Source organism: Haliaeetus albicilla, chromosome 12 (genome assembly GCF_947461875.1).
Source record: "Haliaeetus albicilla chromosome 12, bHalAlb1.1, whole genome shotgun sequence".
Lineage (NCBI taxonomy): Eukaryota > Metazoa > Chordata > Aves > Accipitriformes > Accipitridae > Haliaeetus > Haliaeetus albicilla.
In genome coordinates this window covers 31191301-31209364 of record NC_091494.1, presented here as the reverse complement: position 1 = coordinate 31209364, position 18064 = coordinate 31191301, and the positions used below count along the sequence as shown (strand labels likewise).

At 52.6% G+C, this 18064-nt stretch overlaps 1 protein-coding gene across 2 annotated transcripts in view; it reads right to left on the bottom strand.

Moving 5' to 3' along the window:
• Positions 1 to 10790, bottom strand: part of NDEL1 (nudE neurodevelopment protein 1 like 1) — a 30038-nt gene extending 19248 nt beyond the window's left edge. For both annotated transcript variants that reach the window (XM_069798879.1, XM_069798877.1), the window contains exons 1-2: positions 10674 to 10790; positions 968 to 1065 (exon numbers count right to left, since the gene is read on the bottom strand). In XM_069798879.1, coding sequence (XP_069654980.1) covers positions 968 to 1053 — 86 coding nt within the window. In that variant the 5' untranslated portion in view covers positions 1054 to 1065; positions 10674 to 10790. The remainder of the gene's footprint in view (positions 1 to 967; positions 1066 to 10673) is intronic.
• Positions 10791 to 18064: the final 7274 nt, after the last annotated feature.

Here is an 18064-nt window from a genome sequence, read left to right as displayed (position 1 = left end):
ATACTACTGCAAGTTATTAAACACTAAAAGTAGCCACTCCACATACTTTGCTTATTAAATTTGCATCTTTACCATATGCAATAGCTCAGCTTTTAGCAAGCAGCAGAGAAAACTAAAAAGGTTTTAGGAAACAAAATATCCACTGGTGTCCAAGAGAGAATTTTCTGACACCCCAAACCAGCTTAGGTTTCTCCATGTGGACAGGACCCTCCACATGCCCACCCCCGCCCTAAAAAAAACCCACCAAAACCAAACAAAACAACAGCTTGCACCTTGGACTCTCTGGTCTTGAGAGAGCTTTAACTGGCTTCATCTCAATTGCACAAGTAATACTGAATGCAAGGAAAGCTTTCCAAAGAAAATAAACTGGGAGCCTCCAACGCCCCCCACTCCAGAAAAATCCCAAACCCCACCCCCCACAAGAAGCACAGCATTACTCAAGACAACAACCTCTCTTGTCATTTTTGGTAACCAAAAAGCCCTGTGCCCCCTAAAAGATGCAAACCAGTCCATGCCAGTACAGGCTGGACTATGAGCTACAACAAACTTCAATAAATTGCAGCAGACACCAAATCAGCCACATTTCATACCAGTAATTCAACTACAAGAAGCTTGAGGGAACAGTAATGATACAAGGCAAGCCCAAAGGCACCTTCTTATGATAAAACATCAAGATACTACTTAAGGCAGCAGTTTAATTATAAAGAGATGCACATCATCGCAAAAGGGCTCTGCTCTTGCTCAAACATGCTTGAAACATAGCCTGGAGTTCACAGCATGGTAACACTGTGCAAGAAACAGTCAGCTCCCACAAGGCTGGAAATTTTAAAGCTGGATTTAAAGCTGGAAATGCAGAGATTCTTTCTAAAATATCTAATACTATCTTGGTGCAGCCTTGCAGAGAAATAGATTAAACAATGTTCCAGTCATTAAGAACCAAAACCAGCCTGTAAATCTACAACAGTACCTTTGTTTGTACTTCAAGGAAAGCTCTTTCCAATATGCAGTTTCCTCCTTTAGACTCGAAAAAGTCGGGATTTCTTCAGTGTCCATGATCAATACAACCTGCAGGATACAAACATAAGAATACACTCAGGATAAATAGACAGGCAGATCATCCCCAAAACTGCTGCTAAGTACTGGGCTTCATCACCACGGCCTTTCTAACAGCAGCATCCAGATTTGGCACCCACAAGCGGGATGTTAACGATCCCTAACAAGCATCATTCAGCACAGAGACCTGCTGCAACAAGCAATGTAATTTTATCCAGCTTCTGGAAACGCTCATGCTGCAGCCTGAAATGAGACCAGAAATTTTGGCTGTATTTTGTACCTACCACTGAAACAGTAGTTAATGCCACAAGCCCACTTAGGACCACAGCTGGTAAGGATATTAAAATTTACAGCTATCACAGTTTCCACTTTTGTTCATAAAATGTTCTTAAAGAGATTTTTGCCTCCTGTTGCCAACATAGCAATGCACACTACAACTCCTATTTGAGCTGCAAAGGCATGTAATGAATGAGGACAAACACTCTGAGGTCAACCGCTAACACGCTGTGCTATGGAGATTAAAATTCAATTTACTCTTCCTATGTTGAGTCCTAGCTAATTCCTGCTTTTGTGTAAAAAGCATGCAGGTAACAGAAGTTATCCACATAGTTTTGCTCCCTCTGTCCTCTCAAACAGACAAGAAAGACCAGCCTCTCTCATAAAATTACATGGTCATGTCATGTCATACAACAGTGCTTCCACCCTGGAACTGTTCAGAGGACCAATTTCCCACACCAAGGCAGGTGGACCACACTCTCTGGATGAGGACCTCCTTTCTTCAGCTGCTTGGACCACTGGATGCCATTTGCATTGCTGCTCGGCTATTAGCTGGTGTAAGAAATGCAACCCAATGTGTACTTTTTATACTGCCGCTCAGGAACGGAGCAATACACAGTCCAGTGGGACACAAGACATCTGAGGCTTCAACACACACCAGGACTCAGAAGCTGAAGAAGATGATGAAGTGGTGGTCATAGTCCTGCCATACACAGCAGGACCAAGAGAAATGTTCAGATAAGCACAGTTCCCGACTGCAGCCAGGAGATGCACCACACCATGTACCATTTCTGAGCTCTCCCCAAGCAATCCCACAACTCTTCTATGGGTAGGCATCTTTTTTTTCCTCCCCAAAAGCCAAGACTCAAATTCTGTTATTAATACCCAGAAAAGAATAAGGTGAAACCAAGCTCTTATCTCTGTAAGGCAGAGGCTTTAAACAACGCTTGCATCAAGCTCATCAATCAGCGATAGCTGACCTAGAAGTCCTGACTTTCACACTCTAACAGCCATCAATAGCCAACACTGTCCCTTCAGGCCTAAAATTGTCACACTAATATGTCCTGCATCTCAGTGACCCACATTTTAGAAACCTAAAAGTGGGACAAAACAATCCCATGCTTTCATCAGAGGGCAGACAGGCTCATTTCAGAGACTGGCATTTAGCTCAGAAATAAAGTGAGGCAGAGCTGGCACATTTGTTCTTCAGCTGAGACAGCAGCTGCCACAATCCAAGGGCACGAGATCACATTTATACAGAGGGTGCTAAGCACCTCAAAACCACCCCAACTCTCGCACTGTGTTTATTTAGCTTTACAGCTTTATTGTAGAAGCAAGTTTGCCATGAATCAGGTCTCCATGCTGCCCGAGAGAACTGATGGTGTTTCATTTTCTGCATTGCCCTGTACTGAGAAACTAAAACACATATGTGGAACCATTATAATTCCCCCTAGCACATACACTTTCAGTGCTGCTGTACCTCTTCAGATAAAAATTTCTTCGGGTGTACTTGCTTCAGTTGTTGCACCTGTTACCAAGGCTGCTTAATCACAACACAAGGACAAATCATAAGTCCTATGCAAAATACTGTTTACAGTGGAGGTAGAGACCATGAATCACCTCCCAAACTGTGGCGGTTTCGCAGCCGGGTGCATTAAGGAAAGCAGACATCTGCTGTGACTCAGGCACGCGTCAGGCAGCTCCTGAACTGCAATTTAGATTGCCAGGAAGAGGTCGGCTCAGCTCGGCTACCGCTGCATGGCTGTGTGCTGTCCATAACATCAGTCCTGCACTGATCTCACTGAAATCACTTCAGTAAAACCTTCTCACCTTTTGCTTTAAGGCACTCGGCTCTAAACCGGTGCACTCAGAGAGGCTTAGATCAGCAAGCAGCACATTTTCCCCAAAATAAATGAGGCATAGCACAGAACAGGGTCAGCTCCCGCAGCTCCAGAGGAGCTGACCTCAAAGGGTAAACAGTCAGTAAACCACCCGTCAGCAAAATTCAGGATGCGTTTACAGAAAAGTTTGTACAAGGAAGTACCTTACATCATTTCCTAGAAATAGAAGAGATAAGGTACGCCTGGGCCCAAGACTCCTTCCTGTCTGCTGACCAGGGGCACACCCTTGGAAATAAACATCTGAGGAATCCCTGCAAACAGGCCGTCTGCCTGAGAAGCAGGAAGGGCTGCCTGGGACCCACAAGTGCTTACAGAGTCACTAGCTGCTGATGCAGAAGATAGTTTTTGCCCCCCTCCCTTGTCAAAAGACCCCTTCCTTTTAGAACCAGAGGGAGGAGATTCAGCCCTGCGGTACTTCAAGCCCCTTGGCAGCAACTCTTCCTTCCCAAACCCACCCCGCGGGAGCAAGCTGACCTTTTCCAAGTCTACCATCCCTTGCCCACCTTGGTTAAGCAGGTGATAGCTCATGATTACCCAAGCCTGATGACTACCATCATGCCTGACGCTATCAGCATAGATTTTTGATCTGCTAACTGCATAAACACCTATACCAGGTGCTAATGCCAGTGTGCAATACTAAGGCCCAACATCCATATCGCAGTTTTTGTACACAGTTACATGACTTGCCTTCCGCCACGTGCATGGGGGACAAGAGAAAGAGAGAGCACCACCTATACACACTCTGCAAACAAGGTGGTTCAGGGCCAAAATACTAGTCTGTGAGTTGGGAGATGCAGACAGCTTCCAAACCTGCCACCAGCACACACGTAGCCATAAGTAAATCACTTCTGCCAACCTTCAAATCAAATCAAATCATTAAGTTTGGAAAAGACCTCTAAGACCATCAAGTCCAACCTTAGCCCATTCCCTCTATTTATGGTGCAAAAACACGGACCTATCTAAGCATATGTATATGCCTGGCAGAAAGCAACTCCTAGGCATTATCAGAACATAACTAGACAATTTTAAACATCTCACGTGTGTGAGAGCAGATGCCCACAGAATACCAAGAGTTTAACAAAAACTGCTTTGCTTCAGCCTGTTGCCGGTTATCCCAGCTCTGGGCATTATGTGAGGAGCTGAGAACCAGCACAGCAAGTCCCTCCTATTCACGGGCTTCTTTGCATACGTGGCACTTGCAGAATCAAGCCTTTGACAAACAACACTGAGGCTTTCAGGATACAGACAAGACAATGCAGCAGCGTCTTCCAGGGAAAATGAGAGCAGGCTTATGCTGCTGCCCACTCGAATTCATTACAACACAGCTTAGCATTCACGCAGCGCCCTGGGAAAACTCAGCTACACGGGCATAACTCCAGGATCCGAAGCAGCTCTCAAACAAGAACTATGTTCAAAATGCAGTGGCTCCTTTCAAGCCCCCCCTTACACAGTCAGTAGGACAGAGTAACTCTCCACTCTTAAAATGGAACAGCTTTTCCACGCTGCAATCACTCTAAAAAAATGCATCTTGTAGGTTAAGGACTTCTCTAAATCTAAGGGGTTTTGTACAGGACAAATCTGGTTTCCCACCTCCAAAAGCATCCTTACAAGTGAGATGCTCAGTATCCTCTGGGTATTACAAGAGCCAAAGGCTGAATCCAACTTGTAGCAGAAGTAAACAAACAAACACGCAGACAGTATTTTTCAAGTAGCTTAAGGAATCTTGCGTTCAAGGCCAAACCAAAATGTTTATGAAGGCACCTTTCAGCTAAGTGAAAACACAAACACAGCTTGAAGTGTAACACAGTACCCTAAAAAAGCTTCCCGGGCTCTCCATGTGACTGGAGGCTGCTGCTAGGGTTTGGATCAAATATCAGACCAAAACACTAAGCTTGAAATATAACACAATGTTTAGACTTTCACCCACCCCTTCCCACACTCAGAAATCCACTCCTTCCCTCTCTCAAGTCAACTCAATTCACTCGATGCATCACAGTAAGGATGAGCTATAGAAGCATGTCCAAAATAATTCCGAGTACTGCTCGGAGGCAGCTGCAATTCACCCAGGATGTACCTGCAGCATCTCAAGCAGCTGGATAAACCATTCTTGCTGATTTTAATCATCCTGCATTCTCCCATTTAAAACTAGCTTATAAATATTTGGCATACAAAGTGAATGAATGTTATTTAATGTTCATTAACAGGTCATTTTCTGCACCTAGACCACCAACTTTCTTCCTCACAATCCTGTTTGCTCAATATTTTCAGACACCAAACCCAAAGAATTAAGCAAAGGCAAAGCAAGGCCACTCAAATGTGACAAACTACAGTGCTAAGACTCCCCCATCTAAGCTTTGCTGCCCCACCACTGAAGGCAATGCAAACGTCCATTGACCTTTGGAATTAAACAAGTAACCACCTAAACTAGGACTTGATAAAGAAATTCTGCCAAGCTCACATCTGGCCTTCAGTTCTTCAGATAACAACCCATTCTGGCTATCAGAGTCCCAAAAACCGCCAAGTGCCATGTAATTGCCGCAGTCATCCCCTTTTTGCAAGGAATGACTCTGCTGTGAGCGCTGGCACTGCCCAGAGCCTCCATGGAAAGCACGAAGGACTGTCAGCAACCAGGTCTTCTTCCTCTTCCCATTTTATGCTGATTCACAGACAGAAAAGCAGAAGAAATCTTGTTTCCACCATTCTTCAGCTTCTCAAACCATGAGAAACAACAAGTAACCCCCCCAAACCCCTGAAGCTCTGGATTTTTTTCCAAAACCCAATCAGCATTCAAAGCAAAGGAACCTGAGCACTCCAGCCAAAAATCAAAGCAAATTTGCATTGTCTTTCACTTATTAGAATATGGAAAACAAACAAACAAAAGCCATGGATTAGATTTCACCAATCAATTCATGCTTGTTTTTCTCATCCTGAAATAGGAGCTGGAGGCATTTTCATACGCATTTTGGAAGACTGCCTGCATCCATCACTGCTTCAGAAAGTGAACCGCTGTCTTTTCCTGCAATACTATTTTTGAACTGAATGTTCTCGGGTGAACCACAACAAATGCCTCTTTGCCTCTTACAACAGCAGCATATGAGCTTTCAGTAAAAAAAAAAAGAAAGTCACAGAGCACAGCATCAACACAACACTCCTTCCTCTGCTGTAATAATAAATACTGGATTTCCAATTTGGACAGCACAGGAGGAAGAAGATAACAAAATCCTACCTGCAGGAACTTTGTGCCAGGTTCAGACTAAAAGCCTTTAAGATAACCAAACACCATACAGTAAAGCCTTGTTATCTCAACAGCCGCTTGTGGAATCAGCCTTATTAATCGGAAAAACAGGTATGCTTTACACCACACAGCCAAGACCTACACACCTTGTGAAAATATGATACCCAGTGGGGCAAAAAAACCCCTTGATGAGTTAGCCAACACTAGGATAGAAGCCTTGAAACCAGAAGAAAGGTACCAATGCAAGAAGCCTCTTCTCAGAAATCAAGCTACGACTACCAAAGGCATCAGAATTTAGGATTAAAAAACATTCATCCTTTTCACAAACATGGGAACCTTAAGACATCCAACCTCTATTTGTTCCCAAGTAATACCACTGAAGCACCTTAAAAAGGAAAATCTGAAGAGGCTGGTGCTCTGGATGCAGGTTCAGTATCTGCAGAGATGAACGAAAGGTCCCCAGAGGCGTGCATGTCCCAGAACAACGCGGGCCTGACCACGAGAACAATTCACAGCTCCATATCCAGGAACCCCAGAGGGATGAATCCACGCAGAACAAAAGGGTGCAGAGTAAAGAGCAAACTGAGAAGGAAAATAAGGCTGTGAAAAGGATATGCTTCTCCCTGCCACAGTCTCTGCCCTCTGGAGAACCACCTCTTAGGAAAGTCAGTAAGATATGATGAGCACCAGGAGCACTGATCCTGACTCTGCAACAGAGGCTGACAGCTGGCACAAGCTGCCACATGGCTGCACACCCCCCCCACCACCTCTGGAGACCATCCACTCAGTTTGCATCTTCTCGAACTCACAGTTGCCTGGTTTCTTTTTAAACCTTGAAAAATTACAGAGCATCCTACCCAGAAGCAATGAATTTATCCGAGAGCTTATGACATGCACAGCAAAGAGCTTGCAACAAATGACAGCACACAGGTCCCTTGGGTCTCCCTATTATCTCAGCAATTAATACCATCTCAGTGACAACATTCCCTGGAAAGGCGGTGGCCAGAGGGCTAAGATGCTTCTGGACACTGCAGAATGACAAGTGACCAAGAAACTTAAAGGGAAAAGCACTTTGCACAGGTTTCTTCCAAGAGGAGTGAATTCTGTTGCTTTTACATCTCTGAAGTTCTACCAGTGCCAAGGAGGGGAAAATGGTTTTGAAAAATACTACCCAAAAGCTAGTCACAGGCCAGCCATCAACAGCAAGGGCCTTAGGTCTCTTCAGTAAGCACTTAACAAGATGAGAGTTAAAAATAAATCCCCAAACTCTATGTTGATCAGGAGAGGGAAGCAGCACAATCTGCTGCTGAGCTGTATTGACAGAAGAGCCCTCGAGGGACACAATCGTATCAAGAAAAATATACTTTGATGGGTATGTCTCGTTTTGCCCATGGATGAGTGCAGTACAGTAGTGAAAAGTCAATTTGCTTGAACACACTTCATAGTTTATCTTGATTATGTTTGCGGTGTCACAAACATCAAGGAGGACTGTAAAACGACCATTTCCTTTCTGTAGTCTGTCTTTCCCCGCTTCTCAAAAATAACTGTAATAGACTGAGGGAATAAATAGTACTTTCTTGCTGTACTTTTTGGTAGTCTACTCCCAGACATGTCTCCAGAGACAAGACTCCTTGTGGCACCAAGGTCACAGACATCATCAGTCTTGTGTTTTCTCTCCACTTTCTTCTTTTCGTTTCTCATCTCTTCCCTTCTCCACCAAATGAGGAATTATCTCACATCTCCAACCTCTGAAGAGTTGGGGAAGGAAAAAAAAAAAAAAAAAAAAAAAAAAAGAAAGAGGGTTTTACCCCGAAGAGGCGGGGGGGGAAGGAAATTAAATCACTATGCCTCTGAACACATACCTTCACAATGACATGCAGGATCAAACCTGCACGTAAGCAAACCAAAAGGAGAATGCCTTGGCTCTGCCTCCATGTATACAACAGAAATACACAGCCCAGCCAGGTCTGGGCCTGAAAGCAAGACAGAGCATCTCTTCCAGGGCAGACCTAACACTATTAATCCAAAAAACGCACTACTTACCCACACCTATCATATCCTGTAAAAATGCAGTTAACTGGCACTACTGACCAGCACGCCTGTGCAGTCATATTGCTGACACATCAAATTTAAATACAAATAAATAAATACAAAAGCCTCCTAGTCACTTTTCTGCCCTGGGACAGCTCCTTCCTCTTACAGTTACTAATATCTCTAACAAAACACTGACCTTGACAAGGCCACCTACCCTCCGCAGTGTCCAGGAATTGTTTCGTGGGGGGCGGGGGAGGGGGGAGAAAAATAATTGCTTACATATCAAAGGAACTCTTCTATGACGGTTTCACATATATAACCACCTCTCAGGGCAATAAACACCATAGGGACCCAAAAGTGCCCTCTGCCCCTCTGCACTTGTGACCAAGTCAAGATAGTTTCAGAGGGAACAGAGAAACCCTGAGTCACCAAATACTCCCAGCGCAAACTGGTCAAGAGCAATGAAGCTGGGCTGCGGGTGGCTGAGGACAGCTCCCCTCCTCCCTAGGAAGGAGAGAGATGCATTAATGGGAAGTCACTTAACTGAAGTCTAACTCTAGTAATGTATTTCCTCTTGTGTCAAATGTGTTAATCCTTTACGGCATGTCTGCTGTGATTCGGGTCAAGCTCATCAAACTGGGAGTACGAGGCAGGGACTGTTCGAGTTTGGTCATGTTTATACGAAATACAACGGGACTCACTAAGCTGAGAGGGAGGCGATAAAAGCCTCAGAGGAAAAACCCTCACAGAATTACTGAAAAATATTTGACAGAGATGTACCCTAGGCATCTGATCTACCAAGTGTTTTATGAGAATGGAGGCAAATCGTACGTCCAGCTTCCTGTCAGTGACTGGGGATGGATGGTAGAAAAATAAACACCTTCAGGGACAAAGCCACCTACAAAGGAGGCACAGCGACTGCAAAGGGAGCAGCCAGGCAAGTCGCTGAACTTACTCTGCCACACGTTTCTGCACACGCACACAGTTACATCCCCTTGCATTCAGAAATCGCTCTGAGGAAGGAGTAAAGTCAAAAACAATTCACCACCATCAAAGCTGTCCTGGCTGCCCTCTCCTCCTCCCCAGGGCAGCCCAGGGACATACGGGGAGCACAGCCCACCGTGTTCAAGCGGAGAGCAAGGAAAGCAAGCGTCCTCTCCTACCACATACATGAGGGAGGGATCGCCACAGCCCCGGGGAAGGCGAGGCCGGGGGGTGAGTCACCCGCTTGCAGACCAGAGGGCAGCCAGGAATAGCTCAGGAGCTGGACGGGCTCCATAGGTTGGGCAGTTTTGGTTTATCGCATCCAAATTCTGCAATTTCGCCCTGACCCTTGCCACAGAAGCGCACCATTGGGCTGCTACAGCGGCCGCAGCCGCCCTCCCTCCCCGTCAGCCACCAGAGCCCCTGACCTGCCACAGCCCGACGCGCTCACAGGCCCACGGCCGTCTCCGCGGCCAGGGGAAGCGAGAGGCGATGGTGCAATAAGGAAACGCGTCTCCTTCCGACGGCGGACGGGCGCCCACGGCCCCGGCACCGCCAGCACCCGGGGGAGAGCGGGCAGCCCGGGGCCCAAACCCCGGAGTTTTAAGGCAAACCCGCGCTCCGCCGCCGAGAAGGCACCTCCACACCAGACGCGGCTCCTTCCCTCACGCTCGACTGAAAATACCTTTAAAAAAGGGGAGGGAGGGGGGGTGTTCCCCCGCAGGCCGCTGCTCCCGGGCAGGCAACGGCCGGCCCCGGCGGGAAGGGGTGCCCGGACTCCGCGTACCCCCCCGGCCTCGGCGGCTCCCGCCCGCGGCCCCGGGCTGCCCGCCAGCCCCTCAGAAGGCGACGCGGGGGGGGGGGGACCGGCTCGCTCAGGGCGGTGGCCGGGCGGGCGGAGCCCAGCCGGGCCGGCCAGTGACAGGCACTCGTTTTCGCCAACGGGAGGCGGCGGGGCTGCGCCGTCAGCCAACGGCGGGCCGGGGAGGGCGGGACCTGCCCCGTTGTCAGTTTACAGCCAATCGGAGGAGGGGTGCGGGGCCCGCAGCCCCCGGCACCGCGAAGGGCGCCCCCCCCCCCCCAACCCCCACCGTGTCCCCCTCCCGTCCGCCCCGTGTCCCCCCCCCGCCCCGCCGGTCCGGTCCGGCTGGCGGCCGCCGCGGGGATCCCCGGCCTCCGCCGCCACTCACCGGGGCGCATCCCCTGTCACAGCCGCAGCATCGCCCGCCGGCGCCGGGTCTGCCTCATCCGGGTACTCCGGGGGGCGGGGTCGCGCCCGTGATGCACCGCCACGGCGGGGGGCGGTGACAGCTCCGTCATGCAAGGGGCGGGGCGAGGGGCGGGGCCTCCCCGGGCCGCGGCGGCGGCGGCCTCCACGTGGGGCGGGGGCGGCCGGTCGGGCAGCGGCCCCCGGCCCCGGCCCGCGGTTCCCGTCCTCTCCTGGAAAACGCCGACGTCCCTCCGGCACCCCGCCCCAGCACGGGGCCGGGGGGGTCCCGCAGCTGCTCGCCCCCATTCCACCGGCCGCCCCCGGGGCAAGGCGCCGCCTTGCCACCCTTCCGACCGCATTTGGGAGCTGCCCCCTCCGCTGCTCTGTTCCCCGGTGCCCCCGAGAGGGGCAGACCCAGGCACCGGCACCGCAGACCTGGGCCCCTGAACATCCATCCCTAAGGGAAGGGCGAGCGGTGAAGGGGGGAGTGGGCAGGCACTGCAGCCGCCGAGATGCCCTTCTTCCTCACCCCCACCCTCGCACCTGCTGCCTTGTTCCCTGCGCGGCTTTTCTGTCCCCAAAAAGCCCACAGAGCAGGGAAACTGCGGGCAGAGGCCTTCTGAACCCCCCCAGGGACCCCGCTGGCCATCAGCCATGCTTAGGGCAGCCGACAGCCTCCAAGACTGTCCCTGTCTGTCCCGGCTTTCCTATTCCCTGCTTTCCCAGCACAGCATTTCCCCGCTGGCGGGTGGCTCGCCCGCTGCCCCGTGTCGCCACCCTCGTGCCCTCCACACGTGCCTCCGCAGCCCCCCGGGCAGGGGAGGGCAGGGTGCCTCCGCCGTGCCTCTCGGACGGGACCTGCCCCGCAGCCGAGCTCCCGGCTCCCTCGAGTTGGCCTAATACTTAAAGCTTCATTTGCATGCTTAATTTCCTGCCTTCTGTAATTAGCTGGCCAGCCTGTCATTAGTGGCAGGCGGTGCTGTTGGGATGCCCTCATGCTTCCCTTGCTACAGGCTGACGCTGCCGGCAGCATGGCGCGGCGGTGGCCGAAACCACGGCTGTACCGGCTGCCCTCGTTGGGACAGCCTGTGTCCTCCATGGGCACGGTGCCACCAAGGCCGCCTCTGTCCCTGCATCTGTCCCTACAGCCTCTCCTCTGCCATGTCCCATCCACCCATATGTGGGGTTATCTGGGGCTGATGCTCGGGTACTTTTCCACCTTTTCCCATGGCAGATGGGACGGGTGGTTGTGGACAACCCAAGGGTGGAGAGCGTGCACCGCTCCCTCCCCAGCCAGGCATCCAGCCAGCACCATGGATGTCCCCCGACACCTGCACAAGACTTTCTGGGTCACCCTGCGTGTCCTGGGTATTGCACAAGGCCGCAAATGCTGCTCGGCAGCGTCAGCACCAAGCCCGGGACGTGCGGCAGAGCGCGGCTCCGAGCTGCACGCTGCACCTGAATTAGAGGCTGCGAGAGGTGGGGAAGCCACAGCGTCCTGTGAGAAGTCATGCCGGAGGCAAGCTGCCCTTGGAGCTGTCTCATCCCTCCTGGAAACGGAGCCTTATTCCCAGTGGGCATTTGTGCACCTTCCATTGTATCCCCTGTGCCCAGCCACATCTGGCTGATGCTGGCGATGCTCACAGCTCTGGTCTGCCTGATCCACCTCCCACCTTCTCACTTCAACTGACGCTCCCCTTGCTCTGAAACCCTCTCTGGAGGCAGAAAGGGAGATCGAGGAGGCTGTGCAGAGGCCGGAGGCCTGGCTGGGAGAACATTTCCTTTCCCAGCATCCAGCCCCATGCTGCTCCGAGCCAGGTACAAGGGCTCTCTGCACATCTGTCCGCACCTCTGGATGTCTGTCTGTGGGAGGCAGGGGTCAGTGCTGCTCCAGGCTGCATGCCAACGCAAGGGCTGCTTGGGCGTACGTCGCTGTGCTGGATAACCTGAGCATGGGTCTGTGACCTCGCTACAATCATCACAGAGATCAGGACTTGTGAGGTGACTGGAAATGAGCTGTGCGGGCGGGGGAGTCTTCTTTATAAAAGTGCCAAGGGCTTATCTATGCAACCCTGAATTAATTTCTCAAGGGGCATGCATGGAGTGGCACACTCCTGGTTTCTTTTCTCTCCAGTGGGATCCTTTAAATCCCAGCCTGAGCTCTTCAGTCCCTCTTTCCCAGGCTGGGTGCTTAGGTTAATGAAATACCTTTTGCCTCTCCCCGAGCCCGATGGCACCGCTGTCCCAGCCAGCTGCTGACATCGACACAGCATCTCTAGGACCAGGGATGGATGCCACGGGCTCCATCAAAGCCGCCTTTACCAACTGCCTCTGTCCCAGCCTGGCGGGGCTTTGCCTCCGGCAACAAAGGCGTAGTGCTGGCGGGGGCTGTATTTCCCAAGAGGTCTGGCGTGCCTGCCTGGTTAACACTGATTTTTAAGTCAATGTTTGCTTTGAGATCACTCCCGGCTGCACCCCATTGTAAGCTGGAGCTGTTCCCATGCATTCGCTGAGGGGCTCGGTGCTTCCAGCCGCACAAAGGAGCAGTCACTTAGCATTAGTGGCCGCACAATGCGGCCGTGTCTCCCGCCGGCCGAGCCAGGTCTGTGTTTCACCAGCAAAAGCCTCTCTGCTGAAAGGCTGGGGAGAGACAAGGCAGCCGTAATGGATTCATGCGAAGGGGAGTCTCTCATGGGGGTGGTGGGACCTGGTGTGGGCAGGAGCCAGGGCTGTCCCTCGGTCAAGGCATGGGGCTGCTGGAGGTTATTTCAGCGTGGGGTGGGTGGGGGGATATGGGGGCAGGATGGGTTATATATTTGCAAGGGCTATGCCACTGTGCAGGGAGACCCAGGGCGGGGGACAGCCCCAAAGGGTGGGAATAGGGTGGGTGTGGGTCCCTGGGGGATCAATTATGGGCTGGGAATTATTGGCCCAGACGTGGGGCCCCGTAACACCCAGGTAGTCCTGGGCATCGCTTCAGATAGACACTGGAGAGGGTTCAAGAGGGAGAAATAGCTACCAGGACTGGTTTTTGCAGAAAGGCAGGGATTTTCTCGCTAATCCCTGCCTTGGAGGGGTATCTGGGATCAGCAGCTCTAACCGTCTCCAGGAGCATCCAGGCTGGGGGGACAGAGCTGGGAGCAGCCCAGCCAGAGAGGAGACACATCCCCGGCAGGACACATGGGGTAGCTGGCATCTCCCCCCACATCTCCCCACTGCCGGCAGCACTAGTCCTATCTGCCTGTACACCTTAACCAGCTGAAGCAGCCAGGGGAGAGCGGGGTGCTGCCTGAAGCCTCTCAGCTGCCCTGCTAGGGATTTACTTGTTGGCAAGGTGAAGCAGTACCTGAGCTGCCCAGGCCATGGTGGGGGGACCTGGCAGGGCTCCAGGGCCAGCACCAGCCCCCAGGATAGGCAGCTGTAGGGGGAAGGAGGCTTTGGGTGAAGGAGAAGCTGGAATGGGGTGGGAGACAGCCCAGGTTGCTGGGCACTGGTCTGTGCTGGGTGGCAACAGCCAGATCTGCTTGTAGCTCTGGAGCTGTGAACATTGCCCCTGGGGGCATGGTCTGAGAACTGTCAACTCATTGCACCTCAGGAGCTTTGTCAGGCTTGAACTGGCCGAGCCTGGCCACTCCTGGTCTCAGTAAAGGTGACCCCAGACCCAGCGTTTTTCTGACCACTAGAAAAACCCAGCCAGACTTTGGCCTTGCATGTCTCCCACCAGGGACCCCATGTCATGAGTCCGCCAGCCTCAGTGCTGGCAGGTGCTGGGGTATATCACATCCCTGCCCAGACTGTTGTTTGCTTCCAAACAGCCCTGATCTCATATCCCCGCCCTGCTGCCTCCTTCCCCAGCTGGCCAGGGACCAGGGCTTGGGGCAGGACCTGCCATCTGCCCACAAGAATTGCTACTCACACCTTCCCATGGTCCCCATCCAAGTGCCATGCTGACAACAGTGGCAGCAATATTTCATCCTTGGAACCCAATGGGTTCAATTATGGCCGTTTGGAGCCCACAAGAGGTGGCTCCCATGGGGCTCTGTGTGCCTCCCGGCAAGGAGCAAGGAAGGGTTGGAACTAGGGGGATGCAGGGAGGGATGAGGCCGGAGGAGATGTAAGGAGGCATGGGTCTGGGGAGGGTATAGGGCTGGGAGTGATATGGGAGGTAGTACAGGGAAAGATGGGGCTGGGAGAGGTATAGGGGGAGATAGGGCTGGGAGGGATGTGGTTTGGATGGGACTGGGAAGGATGGGATAAGGAGGAGTGTGGGGAGGGATGGGACTGGGCAGGGGGTGGGAGTCGGGGGAATGCAGGGAGTGCAGGTCTGTGAAGGATGTGCCAGAGCAATGGTTCTGGGAGAGGGATGTGGCAGAGCAACGACTCTTGGAGAGGATGACTGGCCCAGGCAGAGCCCCTCAGTGCTCCCTGCCCAGCTGCCCCAGCAAGGCTTTGCAGATGGGGATACCCCATGGCTCTGCCCTGGGACGAGGGCCCTGATGGCTCCATGCTCGGCAGCACAGCCGGATGACACTGCTTGCCTGGCACGCACCGTGTCCCAGCAGCCTGCCAGCATGATGCAACAGCCAGGAAAGCAAAGCGACTCGGTGCCACGCCGCCGCTCTGCGACATGGCCGGGGGGACTCTCCCCAACAGGATTAAGCGGGTCTGGATGAATCTGAGTGCAGCGTACGGCCACTGCTCCTGTCCTGGCAACGCCTGCAGCAGCCTGGGGCTGATTTTCAGGAGTGGGGAGGTTGGGGGCTGACAGTTCGCCCTACAACCATGTGTCACGGATACCCAGTGCTCTCCTGGGACATATCCAGATGGCCCAGTGGGATTGCTACCCAGACAGCCCAGGCAAAGGCAGGTCAAGTGAAAACTTCAGGACAAGGAGCTTCATTAGGGCAGTGGCTGCCACCAGCCTGCAGCCGCATCCCACTGTCTGCCGGGGGATGAGGGACTCCCATCCTCCATGGGTCAGCCCAGGGCGAGACCTCGGTGTGGGGACCATGCAGCCTGGCCAGAAGGATGGCCAGATCTGGGGCCAGGGGAAGGGCTGGCACTTAACAGAGTATTTCTTCAAGCACGAAGGCAGCAAAACTTCTGTTGTACTCAACAACAGCGTCACTTCATTTATCCTTCCTTTATCCTGCACCCGAAGTCCCTCTCTGAGCTGGCTGTATCCATCCATACAGAGACTTTTTTCAATAGATGTTGCTATTTTATTGGCTAATCTGAGTTCCTCCTTTGGCACCTGGGCAATATTTGCCAAATCACTTACCTCAAAGACTTTGCCAGTGATTCCTAAAAATACTTGTTTGCAGTTCAGCTAGCCTGTCAAAAGCAGAGCTGCCCTGAAATGCTGATTTTCTTGATTATTGCCCAGCTACTCACAGGGTGCAGGGGTGACCCCTTATGCACCCCAGATCTGCTTGCGCCCATTTTCCTGGGGGTCCCTAACAATGGATGTGGAGGGCCCAGGAGATGTGGGAAATGACTGCGACAGCATCCACAGACCCAGTGCTGGCTTGGGAGTGTGTCTCTGTGCTGGATCCATCATCCCCCCAGGATGTGGAAGGGGACACTGAGGCACCACATGCCCTGTCCCCCGTGGGACACCATGGGTTGGGGGGTTGTCAGGACCCTTGTGTGTTTTCCAGCTGACCCCAGCTGGAAGGGAGGGCTGGGGTTATCCTTCACTTATTTTGACTACAGGGAGTGCAGACCCCACAGGATGGTGGGATGGGGAGGACAGCCCTCCTGTCTCCTGCCATCATGTCTGGGCAGATGCACTTTGTGCCGCGTATCTTTCTCTCGATAACCCGCTTGGGTTTCTGGTTGGTGACCCACCGAGTGATCCCAGGTAGTGGAGCAGCTCTGCCCACAAACTCTCCCCTCACAGCACCACACTGTCTGCGTGGTCATAAGACCCTAGCAAAATCATTAAATGACCCAAATTGAGTGTTTAGTGCTCCTTTTATTGAGCCTTCCCTTTACGTGCTGCTCCGGGACACATGTTGTTGCAGGGCTAAAAGCTGACCTGCACTTGTTCCCATTAAAGGCAGCAACACCTCTGTAATCACAGCCTTCCAGGAACCAGGCTTGGAGAAAAAAAACAAACCAAGACACAACCTGGAAGCCAAAACCACAGGGAACATCCCATTTCAGTGAAAGGCCCCAAATCCCCAACCCCAGTGGCTTTTTCTCCTTGCAGGGTTTCTGTGCCATGTCCCCCAGAATAAGGCTTGAGGGAATTGCCTGGTAAAAAGGCAGCCAGAGGGGATGGTGTAAAAGAGTCAGGCGATACCCTCTGCTGCAGGGGACGCTGGTGATAAAACGTCCTCGGGGTGGCATGGCTCATGGCACGGCAGAGAGGGGTCACAGGGACCACGGCAGCCCTACATCTGGTTTGTGTTCTTCCCCAAAGGGGCTGGTGTGGGCACAAGGGTGGGGGGACAGCAAGGGGACAATCTGCCATTGTTTGACCATTTTTGAGGATGGGTCCCTCCTGGATTTTGATATGCTGCTCCTCATCCTGACCCTGTCCCCAGGAAGGGTCTGCTGAGCCGCCGGGCTGGCAGGACCCCCAAAGTGAGCCCCAGGTGAGCGCAGCCCTGGCAGTGCGGGGCTCTGTGCAGGCAAGCGGGCAGCTGCCCACCCCAGCTGCTGCCACTGAATAGACGCCTTCTTCTCCCTCAAGCATCTGCCCGCTTGCTTCAAAGCCGTATTGTTTCTCCATTACGCACATGATGCCGTGGATTACCATTGCGGCAACTCCCTCCTGCCGTTACCCAGCATCCTGGAGGGGCTGGGATGGGATGTGAGGTGGAACCGGGGCCAGGGAGATGGGGAGGCGTATGGGGAGGCAGCCCTGGGCCAGGGGAGGGGGACGTGGGTTGGATCTTGCCACCACACCTAAGGAGGTTCATGCAGCCCTAGTCTTGCTCATCATCTTGGGTGATTGCATTTGGGCTGCCCTCAGACTCACTCGACACCCTGCTTGGCGGAGGGCATCTTTGGCAGGCGGGAATGTGTATTGAAGGAGCCCCTGGAGACTGCAGGTGCCTTCCCAGGCATGGGGAAACCCCATGCACTATGGGGCTGTGTGGCTCTGCATGGACTGGATGGGACAAATCCCCAATATTTGGTGTCAGAATAAGGCTCCCAGGGCTCACGCGAGGTTCAGGGTCATTCCCGGGAGGGTTTGCTGCTAGCAGCGGGGAGGTAGGGGCAGGTTGGAGCTGTGATGCCCAAGTACGGTGTGGGTCCCTTCACAAAGCCCACAGCATCTGGCAGGAAAACAGAGATCAGAGAAGGGTTTGGTGGCTCAGCTGTTCCTTGGTGTTTGATAAGCATTCATCCCATCAAATG